At 35.0% G+C, this 18,079-nt stretch overlaps 1 protein-coding gene across 1 annotated transcript; it reads right to left on the minus strand.

The window, feature by feature from the left end:
• Positions 1 to 260: 260 nt before the first annotated feature.
• On the minus strand, positions 261 to 17,849 carry LOC136202584 (DNA ligase 4). Its single transcript, XM_065993297.1, has 27 exons — positions 17,286 to 17,849; positions 16,771 to 16,862; positions 15,786 to 15,871; positions 15,549 to 15,685; positions 14,968 to 15,042; positions 14,006 to 14,097; positions 12,895 to 12,966; positions 11,604 to 11,683; positions 11,481 to 11,518; positions 11,385 to 11,391; positions 11,080 to 11,235; positions 9,936 to 10,011; positions 9,527 to 9,651; positions 9,412 to 9,446; positions 9,089 to 9,147; positions 7,413 to 7,496; positions 5,070 to 5,165; positions 4,932 to 4,980; positions 4,615 to 4,702; positions 4,269 to 4,472; positions 3,741 to 3,866; positions 3,521 to 3,620; positions 3,326 to 3,431; positions 3,027 to 3,157; positions 2,747 to 2,908; positions 2,347 to 2,499; positions 261 to 1,362 (listed from the first exon to the last, which is right to left on the minus strand). The coding sequence occupies exons 1-27, from the start codon at positions 17,616 to 17,618 to the stop codon at positions 549 to 551; spliced, it is 3,576 nt and encodes a 1,191-aa protein (XP_065849369.1). The 5' UTR covers positions 17,619 to 17,849; the 3' UTR covers positions 261 to 548.
• Between the last annotated feature and the right edge of the window lie 230 nt (positions 17,850 to 18,079).

Below are 18,079 nucleotides of genomic sequence, written 5' to 3' on the forward strand. Positions count from 1 at the left end.
AATATTATTGACCTTTTAATTCGGACAACATACTAAGAAAATTGTCCATTCCAAGCATCTCTCAGAAATTATATGCTAGTCTCAGTATATATGCAAATTGTCCATTCCAAACACCCCATAGAAGAGAAATTACACAATACTTCCAGAGTAATACACTCAATAAATCAATTGACGTCAAACATAAGATCATCTCTTTTGATTGGTTGAGTACATTACCACACGAGTATTATAGAAATTCTTCCTCTAGAGGCTATCGACGACAATCCAATGATACAGACAAATTTGATCGATAATCTCATATTTACAAAATCTACCATAAAGTACAATTAGGTTCACAAATAAATCAACAGTCCAAGTTATGAAAATTAGGAGGTGATTCTAATGACTTGCAAAATGAAAAATTGTTCAAAGAAGACTTTGTACAACTAGGCACATACTTGAACCAGTAATTTACACACACTATTGGCAACATTAAGCTAAAATCATCAGCCTAAGCTTGCCAATATCACAATATTAATGTAACCTAAATACATTCAAACTTATCATTATTAATCTCCGAGCAGTTGCTTGGCAATATCCTTATAGCTCACCTTTTTTTTCTTCACAGGCTGTACAGTAGGATCTGCTGGCGGCTTTTCAAGATCCGGAACTGGAATCCTAGTTTCAACTTTCTGTACAGTAGGATCTGCAGGTGGCTTTTCAAGATCCGGAACTGGAATCCTAGTTTCAACTTTCTTCATTCCAAGGCTAGGAATCATGTTCATCAACATGGCGTCAACTGGATCAGCCATAACTTGTAATGTCTCAGGGTTCTCTTTTCCCTGCTGCTGATATGTTCCACCTATTTCAATATTAGGAGTTTCTCTTTCATCAGATTGACCATCACAACTTTTAATAAACCACTCTTCCGGTTTGTAACCTCGTGCAACATCTTTCTCAGCTACCTCTTGTATATGTGACGAATCCATATCTTCTATTCCACTTTCTTTGATATCTGAATCTTCCTTACCAACTTGTGCATGAATTTCATTATTCCCCTGAATTATTTCGATCCCTTCTTCATTTGGCTCGTCATCAAATGAACAGCTTTCATCTGATCCATTTCCAGATATTTTAACAGGCTTTCTAGAGCGCAACTGCGTTCTCCGAGCTTGATTACGCCCGATTTTTCCTTTCTTCACACTCGCACCAGCAGGTCTCCCCCTTTTCCTTTTGGCATCCCTGTGAGGTGAGGCTGCATCCCTCACATGCTTCAGAGAAGATTTACTTGCTTTTGTTTCACTAGGAGAAAACACCGGAAGTTTCTCATTTCCCGTACCACTGAGATTAGAAGAAGCTTCTTCCACATCTGCATCATGTTCGCTGGAAAAAGAAGAAAGTATAAAAAGAATAATGTTAGTGACAAGACAATTTTAAGCACAGAATCCATATGATGCAATAGTTGACATTTGACAATGAAGGGGAATAAAAATGAAGTTTTGGCCTTTTATATATAGATGTTTTTCAAACTTCCATATAATTAATTGCGATAGTTGTATTGTTGATTTTTTTGCAACGTCGATAAAATATGATACAAAAATTCCTGGACTTTTTGCAAGTAAATCAGATGCTCGTATTAATTGGCATTCCATAGGTGCTACTATTATGAGTTCAATGACCATATATCAGTTTTGGTTATGTATAAACGCTGCTGATTTTAACCTTACCAGACTATTTCGAGGCAATTTTTTGAAACCCGACAACTATAAGTTGCCTCAAACAACCAAATCAAACTCCTTAGTGTTGTAAGCATGTCCTTTTTTACCCCATCCGAGTCTGATTGTTTGGTTGATAAAATTTCCAGCCAAAAACAGTTTTAGTGTTCTATGTGAACAACTATTACATTGTGTATGAGAATTAGATCTCAGGTTACCAATTATATAATATTGTAACCATGTCTTTAAGTAGGTACAAAGTCTGACTATCTTCTTGGTGATAATTCCCGACAAAATTCCGTTTGAATGCAATTTGAAGAGTCATTTATGTGCGCAAGGATAAATTCCTACAGAATGGAGATGTCCAGATTGATCTAAAAAAACACTCAATAATATAATACACATGCCCACAGAAAAAAGTTGTCAGGCATCTAAAACTAACAACATTACACTAGCCTGCTACAAGTCTTATATCCTGGGTGTTATAAGTCGAATGCTAAATTTTAGTAATTAGATTATTTGATAATAATTGAGACAATATTTATACATTTTCACTCTTAACGAAAGTAGATGCATGATTGCAATTTCCAAAATGCTCTGAACGTGATGAATATGCATGATTCTTTCAAACTAGAAGCATATTTAGACTTACTGTTCTTCAATATTGAACTCTTGCACGCCACAGGGCTTCAAGCTATATGTATCCTCTTGCAATCTTTTCTGGGCCACCAAGGAGTCCTCCAACCATTGGTATCCAATCACACGCATCTTATTGCTGAGTAGAAACTTCACCGAATGTTTAAAACTACACAAATAGGAGAACAAACAAATCTCAATCTTAAAAATATTAAAACAGAAAGAATTGCAACAATTAACAGTAACTAGCCAAATTAAAGAATCAGTAGAAAAAGAATCAGGTTAATTTAGGTTTCAATTCATTATCATAGTAACATCGAGAATGCTGCTTTCAAAAGTTATAGAAACTGCAGCACAAAAAAGCAAGTGTTCTACATTGGACTATGCAGCAGAACCAGAAATGATCATAGGATTACCTCTTCATAAGAAAATCAAAATCCACATTCGATCCCGGCACTGTCAGCACCACCAAATGGGTAGCATGAGCAAGAATATTGCTGACTCGACCACCACCCATAACAACTTCAAGCTTCAACCTCCTCAGTTTAAGTCCCAGCAAAGATTCCCAATCAGAGGTTCTTTGAGTACAATGAATTTACAGAAAAGTAAGCAAACAACAATGCAGGTAATTTTTATTCATAAAATAAAATTGGTTCAAAAGAAATTAATCTGGAGCCACATAATCAAGATACTTACAAAGAGTGTGTTGAAAGGTAGAAGTACATGGAGCAGCCACTAAAGAGTGACCATTTATCCTTCGGACAGTACTTGCTCTTATAATGGTCAATTTTTCTGGCATCTTCCACTATGTTTATGCTGTCCAAAAGCTGGAAAGAACATGACACCAAAAATTCAGTTGCTTTACCTTAAAACAAGGGAACCAACTTTTTCAGTTCAAAAAGTAGGTTTTATCATAATTAGTTTTTTGGGAGTGAAACAACCTTCTACTAATAGTCATTAACACTTTTCTACAATTCAGATAAACCTATGCAAACCTGTTTGAGGTCTGTAAGGTCAATATCCCAGAAGTAAGAATCAGAAAATTCATCGATTTCTTCATGAAACTTCTCCTTTGAAGAGCCGGATAGAAAGAGGAAATGCCTTCAAAATAATATGCGTTTTCAAAAGCTAATGTTATGACTATCAATTAAGCATTTCAAAACAATTAATTAAGTTCATGTTGCACTAACTTTGGCATTAAGGGGAGGAGCTTTTTCTGAGAACAACAATCCAATACCCAAGAACAATTTATGACATCTCCATGAAGCTTTGCTGCTTGATATTTAATGCCTGCAAAGATATTTTTGTTTTTCCTTTCCAATCACATGTTCCACAAATAAAAGTTTCCCAAGTGTGTGCAAGAATGAAATGCGTGCAAGAGAGAAAGAGAGAGAGAGAGAGAAGAGAGACCTTTGCTTTCAGATGCTACACAGTGGGTAACTGATTTATTCATATTCATTGAAAAAGCTCCCCCATTCTCAGCAACCATTTTGTGCAAGGACTCAAGAGAATGGGTAGAAGGCACATTAATGAAGTCTATATTTGCTAAGGAAATTTGTAGTAAACCTGCAAAACTATTGGTATACTTAAAATCATAGTAAAAGTTTTTGAAACTTGTCGCAAGGATTCATAAACATCAATTCAAAACGAATGAGATGAATTAATCAGCAGTTTTTGAAGTAAAGCCGATTTCTTAAAGCAAGCAGCCAATAAGACAATATTTTCAGAAGAAAAATGCACTTATCAGAACAAATGCATGGCATTATACACGGTATACCAAAATTATGTAATGTTTAAACTAATTTATTAGAAAGACAAGCTTTCTTTACTTGCAAATATAACCATAGCCAGTGCGAGAAGATATACCTAAGAGTTGGTTGAACACATGCAATCAAGTTGGACAAGAATTATATTCACTTAAATTATGTAAAAGGATACAAAACATCATTTTTGAAAATATTAACGTCTCCCCCTTCACATCAGAGACGTCAGTCTCAATAAAATGGGATGGAACAACAGAGGCATTCTTTCTTCCTCCCTTTCTGGAGGATTTCTTGATTTTTTGTTTGTTTTCCTGCAAACCCTCATGTTCTTTCCCCCTTTGAGTGGTACCATTACTTGAATGTACAAGTTCTACAAATGCTGCAAAAGAGGGAGGAAGAAAATCAGCAGAACCAATGGAAGCCAGGTCACTTACAAAAAGTTGCAGAGATAACTGCAGAGAACTCGATGCAACATTACATACACCACATATCAAGCAATAATTAACATTCCATGGTCTTACACTGCACATCAAGACATTCATGCCACGGCTTGTCATATCTGACTCTGTCAATACGTGGAAATCTCAGGCTATATGGTGCAGCAAATACCTGGAGGGAAAAAAACAGATAGTTTAACTCAGAGATATCGCTTAAAACAGCATGCACTCATATGATCTAAGTGCAAGAACAAAATCACTCCATTATGTGCTGAAAGTTATGGATATCAAATCACCAAAAAATCACATTCAAAACGCATGCAAAGGTGACACGAAACTTATGTGTCAATGTTAAAAAAGCCAAAAAGTATTTTAAAGATCAAAAAGTTTCAGCAGAACACCTCTGAACTTATTGTCCGAATATCACTTGTAATAGAAACTATGATTGACCTGCATATGGGAGAAGATGGGAAAGAAATCATTAACATTTGTACAAATGCATTTCTTCAATACCTAAAGAAACTGATATGGAAAATTACTTCTCAGGGCTTTCAATCCATACATCTGGCCTCTCTTTTGAATTATTAGTCACTTGATAAAAACTCGGAGGTCCCTTCTTTGGGTATTCATATTTCCTGAAAGAAAAGAACAGGCAGTAAAATACATATTTAGATATTCCAAGACAAAAAAGAATACCTTAAACACAGAAAATATATAGGAAATCTAAAATGTTGATTTATGGCAAAAAGCATAATTAAGCCCATGAACTTTGGCTGTTTTAAGGATTAAGCCCCTGATCATTTATTTTTCCACATTGAGCCATTGACCATTGATTCTATTATGGATTAGGCCCTTATTTAACTTTTTCGTCAAGTTTGGACTGCATACATCGTTAGGGCGATTCGGCCTGTTGACATGGACAAATAAAAATAAGAATTCCTTGCCTAGGAGAGATAAAATTAAAAAGTAAAAGGAAATTATAGAAATTAATTTCCAGTATATTCTTCCAAACTCAATTTTCTCCTCTCCCATTTTGCGATTTTCAACATTAGAATCGCCAAATCGATCTTCTCATGTCCTAAACTCGACGGAAAGGTTAAATAAGCGCCAAATCCATAACAAAATCAATGATAAGGGCTCAATATGGAAAAATAATTGATCACGGGCTTGATCCTTAAAACATGTAAAGTTCAGGAGTTTAATTATGTTTTTTGCCTGAATTTATTGTATAAGAATTCCATAATCCACTTCTCCAATAATCCATATGATTGCATCATTCACTTAACATGTAATCCTCATTTCCCCTTTCCTTTTTACCTTCTTTCTCTTACTTCATAAAAAATAAAAAAAAAACTAGTGTGATGGTTTATGCAAATGAAGCTTTACAGCTGAATTTAAAATCTGGGTATTATGGGTTTCCTATCCAAGACAACATATTAAAGAAAAAAAAAAGAAACTTGTATTGCCAAATATATCTTACGCCGGCTTAATGGCAATAATTCAGGTAAAGAGAAACAATGGAAAACGCCAAGGCCAAGTTCATTTATGTCTCACAGAGAGTTGCATCCAGAAAAAAATTAGGAAAATTGTAAATGGAGGCAGACTTCCAAATGAAGAATAAAAGCTAGATTTTGCAAGCTATTCCATAAAAATTGAGGCATGTTTTCCGGTTGAAAACACATTCTCCACTTTCTATGCATCAATTTAGGCACACTGCCATTATCAATCTTTTTTCATTATTAGTAAGATCACTAAATTATTTGCTTTTTCTTCTAACTATCAAACATTTACAAAGCCTTAGCATATGAGAAATTTCCTTTTAGTTTCAATATCTTGAGTTCAAATCTTAGACACAAAGTGCACTTGATTTTTTTCTTTGCCTAACAGAAATGAACATTTTAAAAGAACAATATAGTGATTACCATAAGGAAACACAAAGTGGAAGAATATTAAGGAAAAAAATAATCTTACAACAAGATAAGACTGAAGAACAACCTTAAATTGATTCTCCTGAAAATTCTATTCATGCATTTAGATGAAAATAAGTAAGGCAGGCATATGCCTAGTTCCCTTATTCAGCAAAATCCTTGAGTGAGGTTAACATAGCTTTTGTTTTAACACACTCCCATGAAATAGGCACAACTCCTCTTTTAACTAAGAATAACCATTAATTTACTATACCCTTATTCATGATGGTCTGAAATCATTAAATAGATAAATTAAATGCTTTATTCATTGAAGCACTCCATCTATTGAGGGTATATTAAGAAAGGATATCAATAATATGTAATGTTTTCTTGTTTACTGTGAAATCATATTTCTGCTTATATTTGTGGGATAAAGTATTATCTGTTTTTTGCTTACTTTAGTGTCTTAAGTTGAACTCCATACAGAACTCAATATAGTTGTAGGCCTCAATGTCAAAACCAGAACCAAATTTTGGCAACTGCACAATAGTTTCCCAGTACACCCTTGTGGTGGGACCCCTCCCTGGACCCTCGCTTAGCGGGGACGCGTAGCGCACCGGGCCGCCCTTTTATGAGCAATATGTCATTTCTCAGTTCTAAATATAGCCAAGGTCTAATAGTTCCTCCCAACAAGTAACAATGTGATCAATAAAAATAACATAATATGTCAGGCAAAACAGTTCTCTTTATCTAAAATCCAATAGAATTTATCATCTGAGCAGTCAGGAGAATTATTCCATTAAAATTGTTAAAGGCCACATCACTAACATGAACAGAAAATATTTGCTCATAGTTGTATCAACCGTATGAAGTGTGAACCATAAAGATGCATTTACAAAATAGACAACAGCAAATTTATTTTAAGTTGGAGCTTTTTTTTTTTTGTGTGTGCTCAACCAATCTAGAATACCATACCTAAAGTAAGGCTTCAATTTAGTTACAACAGCAGCAAGCTCATCATCAGATAATCCAGTACCCACTCTGCAAAAGGAGAGGAATCTGCAAGGAAGGTCACTTTGTTAGTCCACCAACTTAAAGATCAAGTATACTATCAACCAATACTTCTCCACAATTCATGAAATATAGCAAAACAAGGATGCAATAAAACATTCTGCTCAAACAATTGCTACTTTTGTGCTCAGTTAATATGAAGAGTCTACTGTAGATCAGGATGTTCAAACTTGCACAATTACATAACCCATTTCATATGGGATAAGGGCCAAATTTGACCATAATGTTTTTGGGGAAGTGTAGATTTGGCCCTAGCACGGAATGGTACAAATTTAACCCTAACATTTCCAAGCAAGATTAATTTTACCCCTACATTACCAAAAATTTGAAAAGGCTGGTTTGACTGTTTTCCAAATAAGTTTGTCCATAAACTCAAGCAGTTCATACTGCACTAACTTATATGTGGCAGACTTAGTTATTAGCATTTTAACATGTTTTTTGTAATTGTGTTAGTAACACACTAAATATCTTAGACATAATTGATGATTGGAATGTCCAAATTTTCGGTAACAGAGGGCTAAAATTGATTTTGCTTGGAAATGTTATGGTTAGATTTGCACTTCTCCTAAACCTTAGGTTCAAATTGTTTAATAAGTGTTATAGCATGGACAAATGTAAACATAGCTAGTTGGCAAAGAAGAATTTTAGGGAGCAATTAAAGGAACAAGCAATATATTTGTCCACTTCGTATCCTCATTCTTGTACATAAACTCTTCATCTTTCAATACATAAAATGGGGTATTTCTCTCCCAAAATAACATGGTTTCAAAGCCTAGTAGAGCTTCTAGGTTTCATATTCGGTTTATGTTTTGGATGTCTAAGTTGAGTTTCATAGATTAAATATGTTCTGATTCCTATTCTTTCTTTCGTGTCTTTCCTAGAAAGCAGCCACACTCAGGTTTTCCACAGAGAGCAATCACTTTCAGTTCTGCCCAGAGAGCATTCAGATATGGGTCTGCCCTAAAGAGCGGTCACTCCAACTCCAGTGTTTTGTCTCATGCCTCAACCTCCACACACCTATTCTAGTTTCATCGTCGTTTTTCCAGTGATAATCTCTATCTCTGGTCACTTCATTTGTTCTCATAGCTAGCTGGTGTCTTTACTAAAGCTTTGTCAAGTTACGTGTATCTGTAAGAAGCTGGGCATAATAGTTATCTATGCTTTAGCTTAAGGGGGAGTGTTAGGATGCACAAATGTAAACATAGATAGTTGGAATAAAAGAACTTTAGGCAGCAATCAAAAGAGCAATTATAAGGATTAGTTTATTTGTCCAATTCACATCCTAATTCTTGTATATAAACTCTTTATCTTTCAATATATAAAATGGAGTAGTTTTGTCCCATACTTAATTATCATATTAAAATTTCAATAATATGTATTTGATGTGATCTTTGCATCAAATTTAATTGTTTTATTACTATTTAAATTTAAAAAAAGTGAAATCACTGAGATATGGACAAGGCAAGAAACAATAACAGATCTGTCCCATTTGATATCCCAGCCGAAGACAAGGTTGAATGTGAGATTCACAACAAATGTTTCACTCAATTGTTGAAGAAGTCATTTTTGTAACAACTCACCGCCTGGGAAAAGCATTTGCAGCAGGACGCTCTGCAAGGCCAACCAAGAATTGAGCCACCTGCAGTGTGCAAAGGGGCCATTTATGTAAGTAAAAATGTAGATAGTATGGAAGAAAACACATCTCATTTACTACAACGATCAATGAAGACCAGACTCTGACTAATCCATGCAAAACAGGTCCAGAAATTAAAGTAGAAATTGCTTTTATATTTCAAATCTTAAAATTAAAACTGGTTACATGCCCCTGATTTTTCTGTATCACCCATTTCTACAGGGGCAGAAAAGACATTGAGATTGATTTTGAAGAGGATGGCAAACCAACCTCTCCTCCACGACGTCCAGAGCCATAGTATCCTCCTAAAAGCAAGCGTGAACAAATTAGAAGATCTTGGAAGAAAGATTACTTAAAAAAATAACTAAGAGCAAGAAGTACAAACCTATGATAAGCACATCCAAGTCAGAAGCAGCACGTATGTAGTCAGGCTTCAGTTTCAACCACTTTCCACTGCGATCACTTGGTTCCCATTTGGAGCCAAGATCTTTTAATATGATCCCTTCATCTCTATAACAATAGATTAGTTTGACATTGACAATAGAAAGCTAATAAGAGCACGAAGAAAAAGGAAACTGTGTCACACTACAAATTTACTATCTCTAGAAGTTCAATAATGTAGAGATATAAGACATCAAAAAACTTGAAATTAACATATGAGAATAGAATGCAAATGTAGCCCATAACTCTGAAAGTTCTCCAGAAAAAATGAGGCGCAACAAGGTCCCACAAAAAAAAATCTTTAACTTATTTACATGGATTTTGGCCATGGATCAGATGACAAAAACACCAACCTGTTTGTGACAGTTTGCTCAAAAAATCTCTCAACGTCATTCACATTATGAGCAATGAGAGAACAAGGAGGCTCCCCTGAATAATTAACATATACATTATTATTGAACTTCAAGAGAAACAAACGAGATTCATGATTTAAAACACATCATGAAAAGAAATGGAAATATGAACATATTGCACCAAAAGGTACTATAATTATCATATATGTCAAATTTCTTAACTGATAAAAGTTCTAATCCATAAACTCAAAAAAGGAATACTAAATTTCCATGATTTTAACTTCCTCAGGTCCTTGTTCTACAATTCAAAGAAACACAATATGAAGTCAAATATATAATAGAGTCTCCAATAAGAACGAAGCAATAAATCAGACTGAAGCTACCTTGACATGTCCAAGGTGGATTCTAAAAATCCAATGAACCTAAACCAAACTGAACTCACTATAGGCTTAAGGTTAAAACACAATCTAACTGCATGTCCTCACTGTCAACTATTGTCAGTGTCTGATATTAATATGAATTGGGCCTTTTAACTGTTAGTTGAAGCTTTTAGTTCAAATGGTTCCATGATGTGGTATAAGAGCCTCTTTGACCAAGTGATCAATGGTTCGATTCCTGTCAACCCCATTTGTTGATTTAATTTCAGGATATGGTAATATAGGCCTGTGTTGTACACACTTGAAGTGTGCAGCGGTGGGGTGTGTCAGATATTAATATGAATTGGGCCTTTAACTATCAGCTTAAACTTTTAGTTCAAATGGTTCCATGACAGTCAGAATATTGCATCATGGTATGGGCGGCCCGGTCGCACTACGCGTCCCCGCTGAGCGAGGGTCCGGGGAGGGGTCCCACCACAAGGGTGTACTGGGGGCAAGCCTTCCCCTGCCAATCTATTTGGCAAGAGGCCGCTCCTAAGACTCGAACCCGTGACCTCTTGGTCACACGACAACAACGTTTACCGTTGCGCCAAGGCTCGCCCTCCGAATATTGCATCATGGTATATCATTAAAAAAAACAACTATAGTTATAACTTAGAAGGTAAAAGCACTGGTAATTATCATGTATACTGCGAAGTCTGCAATCAGAAAATGATAAACTTGTATCAAATGCAACTCCTAATTACTAAATCCATCATATATTTTACCCGGAAGACGATGGTCATTGAGGCCCCCATCAGGTACGAGAATCTCTAAACGACCCTTCAAAGGCCTCACAGATTTTCGAAGAATATCATGTCTTTCCTTTAAGCTTTGGTGGATGACACTAGTATCACCAACATAGAGGACATCAAAAGCAACATCTAGAAAGTCTTGTCAAGTTAAACTAAATCCATCTCCACTTCAATTCTGACAATTGATAGGAATAAATATTTGTTTTAACTTCCCAAACAAATGGTCTAGCTAATATAGTTCATACTTCAACTTTGATTGCATCGAACACAAAGGATACAACATAGCTGCATGAGAATAACATATAAATTAAAATTAAAACTAGTTGTTTTGAAATAGTGATAGATATGAATAATCATAAAAAAAAAAAAAAGACCTGTCTATCAGAGTCAAGTCCATCTTTCGCTGCCTTTGCTGCAAATAGTAGAGTTGTAAGAAAATAATTACAATAGAAAAAAATGAAGGAATTAGAAACCATAAAATCAAAACATATAATAACCTATTTCTTGATTTGACCCGAATTCAGCAAACCTATTCAAAGAAGAATCCCAGACCAACATTTCACCATCAAGTATGCACCTATAGAACATCAGTTAAGAAGAGTATTTAATACAGATCAGACAGAGAAACTTTTTAAGCAAGACAATGGGTGAAAGCCCGATCCAGCTTACCAATCCATAAGAATAATCCTCAGTAAGACTAAGAAATTAATATAACCTCGAAGGCTTTCTGGCTTTTATTCGCTGTTCACTATGCTTTTATGTTAAAGACTACTACATATAGAAACAGCCTTGGTAGAGACTTGCAACCATTTGAGTTGCTAAAAATCCAAGTCTCTAGAGAGTCGCTGAATCCAGCGACTCTCTTCCTCAAAATGAGCCAATTTCGAACTGATCAGTGGAAGAGAAAAGATACCACACGCTGATTGCGTGGCAAGTTCGAGAAGAGGCCGTGTTTATCAACCTCCTAGTTGGCGCATTTGTATCTCAATGATACAGCAAAATTGTATGAAATTGTGGGTCTTCCCCACTATTTCCTCAATGCTGCAGCCCTGAGATAAGAATTTACTAATTCTTTTTCTAAGAATTTATTGAGTAATGCTCTGAGATTGTTATTTTTGAGTAATTTTTTTCAATGAATTTATTGAGTAATTCTTTTTCTAAGAATTAACGGTAAGATTAATTTTATCTTGTTTTCTTTTTCACAAATGAAACCCATAATAAATATAGTCAATATTTTTTTCAAAAAATAAATATGGTCAATATTACATTTATATATATAATTTCAATTTAATTAGTGTCATGCATTTATTTTACACAAAATATTAAAAGTAAAGAAAATAAAACATTATATTACGTGTGAGACCCATTGAATACTAGAGAGGATTTTTGGTAGAGAGTGTTTTGAAGAGAGTCGTTAGAAATTGGTGAGGTGGCATGGTTGGAGGATTTATGACCTGTTTTGATTTTTCAAAATTTTCAAAAATGTAAAAATTGCTTAAGAACGCTACAAATATACTAGTCATACATATGATAAGAACCCCAACTGGCAACTGCGATTACAATACACGGCAATAAGCATCCATTAAAACACAGAAAAGTTCAACCAATAAATGGTTTCAATAAAAGACGTATGGTTAGACTTAATACTGGCTGTCGTAGAAAAAGAGGAGAGAAATGACAAAGATCTGCACTCATGCCATACAGTTCAAGGAGTGCATTTAGCATGACAAACCTGAAATGATAAAAACCAGCAAATGTAATATAGATCAGAATCTTTTGACAGATTACCTGTCAACCAGAACATTTTTATTGATAATCTCTGACATCCCATGCTCATACTCAGAGTGATCAAGAAAGTTCCTGCATAAGTGATGATGTCAAAGAAAGAAGCACACGAAGCTGCAGCATCCGCAGTTCAATAGATGTCACAGTAATTGAGCTTTACAATAACAAAATCATCAGTTATCAGAGTTCCCTAACTTGGTTGAGAAGAAAATACTTAGTTTCCAGCAACATCTTGCTATAAACTTCACAGTTCACATTTCTTTAACAAAGAAAAGAACTAAAAGGGTACCGGTGGATGGGACAAAAACACATCAAGTGTAAATGCTGCCTCCAGAAGCAAAACTTTCACCATAACCTAGTCAATAAAATTATATTTTATTTTTCAAATTGCTGTTTCGAACTTTTCCTCTTCAGATTCACAGACAAAGTCCTAATTTCTTTTAACCTTGTTGTCTCAATCTATAAACCCTTTTTCATTATTTTTCTGGCCATTCATCCTATAATATTACATGACCAGAGCCAAAAACCTCCATGACCATCGCAACAATCTGTTAAGCAAACAGAAAAATGGACAATTACTATCACAGTTACAAAAATATGACTGCTTTGTATAGATCTTCCCCTGTTACTACCTATTCATCTCTTATTTGTTTAAATTTTGTATGCCATATGCTTGACCAGACCTAATAAGAAAAAATTAAGTAGAGAGGAACAAAAGAAAGAGAAAATAAAATATAAAAGGCATCTTTCCCAATACTGTTCTTGAAATTTTTATTATACGATCTGAGTAATTTAAGTAATTACTTTGTTGATTGTATTAGGTGGAAATCAAGAACCAAGAAGCAGTAGCTACAAAAAAAAAATTCTTTCAACGTGCTTACAGAAGAACTAATAGAAGGGCATTTTAGGAAGAATAATTTGACTCATAAAGAGGACAGGACAGAGGAAAACCCGGAACACAGCTAAGAATTAATTTTTAAGATTATTTAAAAAAAAAAAAAGCAAAACAATTTGGGAAAAAAAAAAAGGAAATCACAAATGAATGAAATGAAGAATTTTATTACTTAAGAAAGTAAACAATAAAATAAAATCCAGGAGAGCATGTTCTACCAACCTTGAAAAGTAGTGTATCTCAGCCCCATTCTTATGTATCTGGATTCGATCACCATCAAACTTACATTCCAGAACCACTTCCTTCCCATGAAGCTGCATCAAACAGGAAAAGCATACAAGGTCTTTTGACATTTAGAATATTAAAGGAAAACTTAATATAAAGTAGGCACCATGATATATGTATATAGAAACAATACATGCTTTTACTTGTACGTGTCCTTTTGCGCAAAGGCACATTCACATGCATAAATATATTTGTTTCATTATGTGTTTGTGTTTTCACACATGACACATCTAAACTACAAGTCATCTAAAAACATCATAAAATTGGAAATAAAATAATTTTCATTTGCATATGCATATGCATGAATGTATGGAGTATAGACATGTTTCTCAATGTTTACATGAGTACACGTATTTTGTTTGTTTCTTCTCATAAGCAATTAAGAATAGCCAAATTTACAACAGCATGTGGCAAAGCTGATCAAAGATATTTAGGCTAACATAGAGCTTAATAATTTGAGGGCGAGCCTTGGCGCAACGGTAAATGTTGTTATCGTGTGACCAAGAGGTCACGGTTCGAGTCTTAGGAGCGGCCTCTTGCCAAATAAATTGGCAGGGGAAGGCCAGCCCCCAGTACACCCTTGTGGTGGGACCCCTCCCCGGACCCTCGCTCAGCGGGGCGCGTAGTGCACCGGGCCGCCCTTTATAGAGCTTAATAATTTATTACATCAGTTATGAGTTTCTAAAAATTATAATATCCTTGCAATAAAAAAATAAGTCTTCAAAATATTACTATATTATTACATAAATAGTTGAAATTCCATTAGAATATTAATAATCATTGTGCTAATGATAAATATATTATTAATGGCAAAAGAAAATAAATTTCACAAAAAAAAATGTTATTGAAATCTTAATGGACTCAAGCATATCAGGGAAAAACCTTTGCCAGGCCACAACCTTTTTCCACGCAGAATGTGGATCACTAACTCTCATTGCTAGTTGAGGACGCACAGCCTTCCCAATCTCAATGTCCTGAAAAGTACTGAAGATATTGTAAAACTTACCATAATCATTCGGTTTGTAGGAAAACTGACAAAAGAGAATCATCTAATGGCCATAAATAACAATAAAATTGCACACCATTTGGTTCAGTTTTTGCTTATTACTTTCTCAAACAAATGTCATAAACATATATATACATACATACATACATATACAATATATATATATATATATGAAGACAACTACAATAAGGAACTTTTGGTATCATAGGTGAGATACTACAACCTCTGAAGGTTATGAGTGATGCAATGCCAAAAGATCTCAACTGATGGTCTAGACATACTTAGAAAACCAAAACTCTCTTGAGGTTTGACTTGTATTAGTTACAAGAATTTTATCTCAATAAGGGCCAAATTGGGAGCAAAAGAAATCACGCACAAATTAAAAATTTAACTATATAAAAGAAAAACTCAGAAAAACAATGACAAGAATTCTCATTCTACAGCACAAGTTGTAGCTTCATGTAAATTACACACCTGGCGTTTATGCCTTTGGCTGCGATCTTTCAACTTTTCACAAACCAATTTTAAGTCACAAGTGACATTAAACAAGTCTTCAGCATCAGGATGAAATTCATGAAATATGCTTTTTTCACTAATTCCCAACTTCAAATCTGAGAGATAGACATAAATCTCCAACAAAATTTCATCAATAACAACAATGATAATAAAAAAACCAAGGTTCCTTACTTCCAATGCTACTAGATAGAATACCTTTGAGGATTATCATGATAATCCACTTCATTTCCTGAGCATTTGTCTTGTTAATCAGAGTGGAAAGAACTGATGTTTTCTCTATCCTGTTTTCATGGTTGTCCAAGACAGAAAATAAAGTGACTAGTGTAACAGCACAAGTCATCACACTCAATGAAAAAGAGTAAATATGAAAACTACCATCATCTCATTACAGTTAAAATGTTAAATCAAGAAACTAATGAGCCTCACAAACCAACTAACAAACTTCAATTGGCTCACATGAGAGACATTTAAGTTTTAAGTAATCAAGCAGCATTTCAAGCCCCTAATAGGATGTTTTTGAAGTGCAAGATCACTATGCTAATTCATATACCAACTCGCTTGGGTAATCCATATTTCATTGGTCAATCATATGTCCTTTTTAGGTATGACATGTATTGACATATAGTATATCTACTTATATTCTAGGGTTCAGTGTTGAAAAGTCATCTTGCTTGGTTTGACAAAGAATCCCATAAGTCATACCAATTTACTCAATTTACGCTGTAATGCTGCATCTAAGCCAACTTACAAAATCCAGTTTCTTTCTTTGAAATCCAAACAGTGTATTCTCTGGAGGAATTTTTCATTAGCTCCCAACAAATTACCACCTCTGACAACTGGTTTTGCTTTAGTGCTATCCCTTCTATCCAATCATCTCACAGCGGGGACAAGGCCATCTAACTTTCTCACCGTTACAAACTTTATCATATTTCTAATAAGCAGTTTCTCACACATGGTTTTTTAAATGGAGGAGCAAAATGCAATTTAACTATCAGCTCATACCATTTTCTTCCAAGGATATTCTTGATAGAAAAGAAAAGGAACACTCAGATTATCTGTCACAGGAAAAAGAAGCTATATCCTATAAGATTTATAATGTTCTTTTATTCCAGTTTTGTTGCATATAATTGACTGCACACCGGGGCTTTTCCTCAGTTCCTTCGAAACAGAAATAACATACCTGTTTTCACTCAAAGCCAAGTTATCAAGCAAGTCATTTAATTCCTTGATTGTTAGGCCACCAGATGACATTCCTTGCCTGCGATGAAGAACCTAAATCCAAAGCAAAAACGGAATAAGGTTAACAAACAGCATGCCCAAATTGAGCAAATGAATTAGATGCTGAATATTCCATTAGAATGTCATTAACATTATAAATATAATGGAACAACTATGCACGAAGCCTGCTCTGTTAGTGAGTTATCCTTTTTAACTTTTAACAGAAACTAAGAAAAAACACGGACTGTAAAGGAATGCTTCTCTGTAGTTCCTGCTTAACACCACCATTATATTGACCGTGAAGAAACATCATGTGACATAACTTAATACTTAACCTTCCATTACTCCCATTTACTCTCATTAACCTCCTCCCAAACAAGGGCTAATAGTTTAGTTTGGCAAAACTATGATAGTGAAACTCTTTTTCAGTTATTTTCCACTTGAAAGACTCAATCCATATCAAAAATGAAAATGTACCTCGAAGGCGACTAGGGGAAAATTTCCAGCATTGGCGCCGGTTTTTGCACCTCCTTTCCGCCAATTGAAGAGACGGAGAGCGTCAGGAGACTCCCTGGACATGCCGAGAGCGTCGACAAGGCAGGTGGCAAGCACCGATTCTTTGAGGCCATAAGAGCCCCTCTCTCGATCAAGACTGGGAAGGATGAGACGAATTGCAGTGAACAAGTCGTCGGGCTTACAGAAAGTGTCGAGGAACTTGCGAAACTTAGAGCGCTTCTTGGCAGAGTATTTGGTCTTCTGTATCCATTCAAACAGACTCACCATCACGCTGAACTTAGTTTCGCCGGACATTCTTCAGATTGATGTTTTGCTTTTCCCTTCGTAGATAACGAGATTTCAATCGTTCGCCGCTAATTTTCAGTGTTCGAATTGAAGACTCAGAGGGAAACTATTTGTTTGCTTCCAGAGGAAGACTGCAACTGATTGTGCAGCTCAACGAAGTTTGGCCTACTGCTTGGCAAAGAATTTGAAAAGGAACAACACGTAGCATTTTCCTTTTTTTTTTTTTTTCTTTTTCTATAAACTTGGCATTTCTTAAGAAATCACCAACGGATTTAGTACATAACTTTAGCCGAGAAATTATTAGCATGGAGTCCGGCTCAATAAAAGTTGATAGTGCTTAGTTCGATTATGAACTTGAGCATGGAAAAATTTGGCTCAAAAGCTCGTACACAGATTCGATTATAGATTCATAAACAACTTCATAATCAACCTCTATTTTTTGGTAGGAAAGGAAAGAAACAAAAACAAAA

This window comes from Euphorbia lathyris, chromosome 8 (genome assembly GCF_963576675.1).
Source record: "Euphorbia lathyris chromosome 8, ddEupLath1.1, whole genome shotgun sequence".
NCBI classification, from domain to species: domain Eukaryota; kingdom Viridiplantae; phylum Streptophyta; class Magnoliopsida; order Malpighiales; family Euphorbiaceae; genus Euphorbia; species Euphorbia lathyris.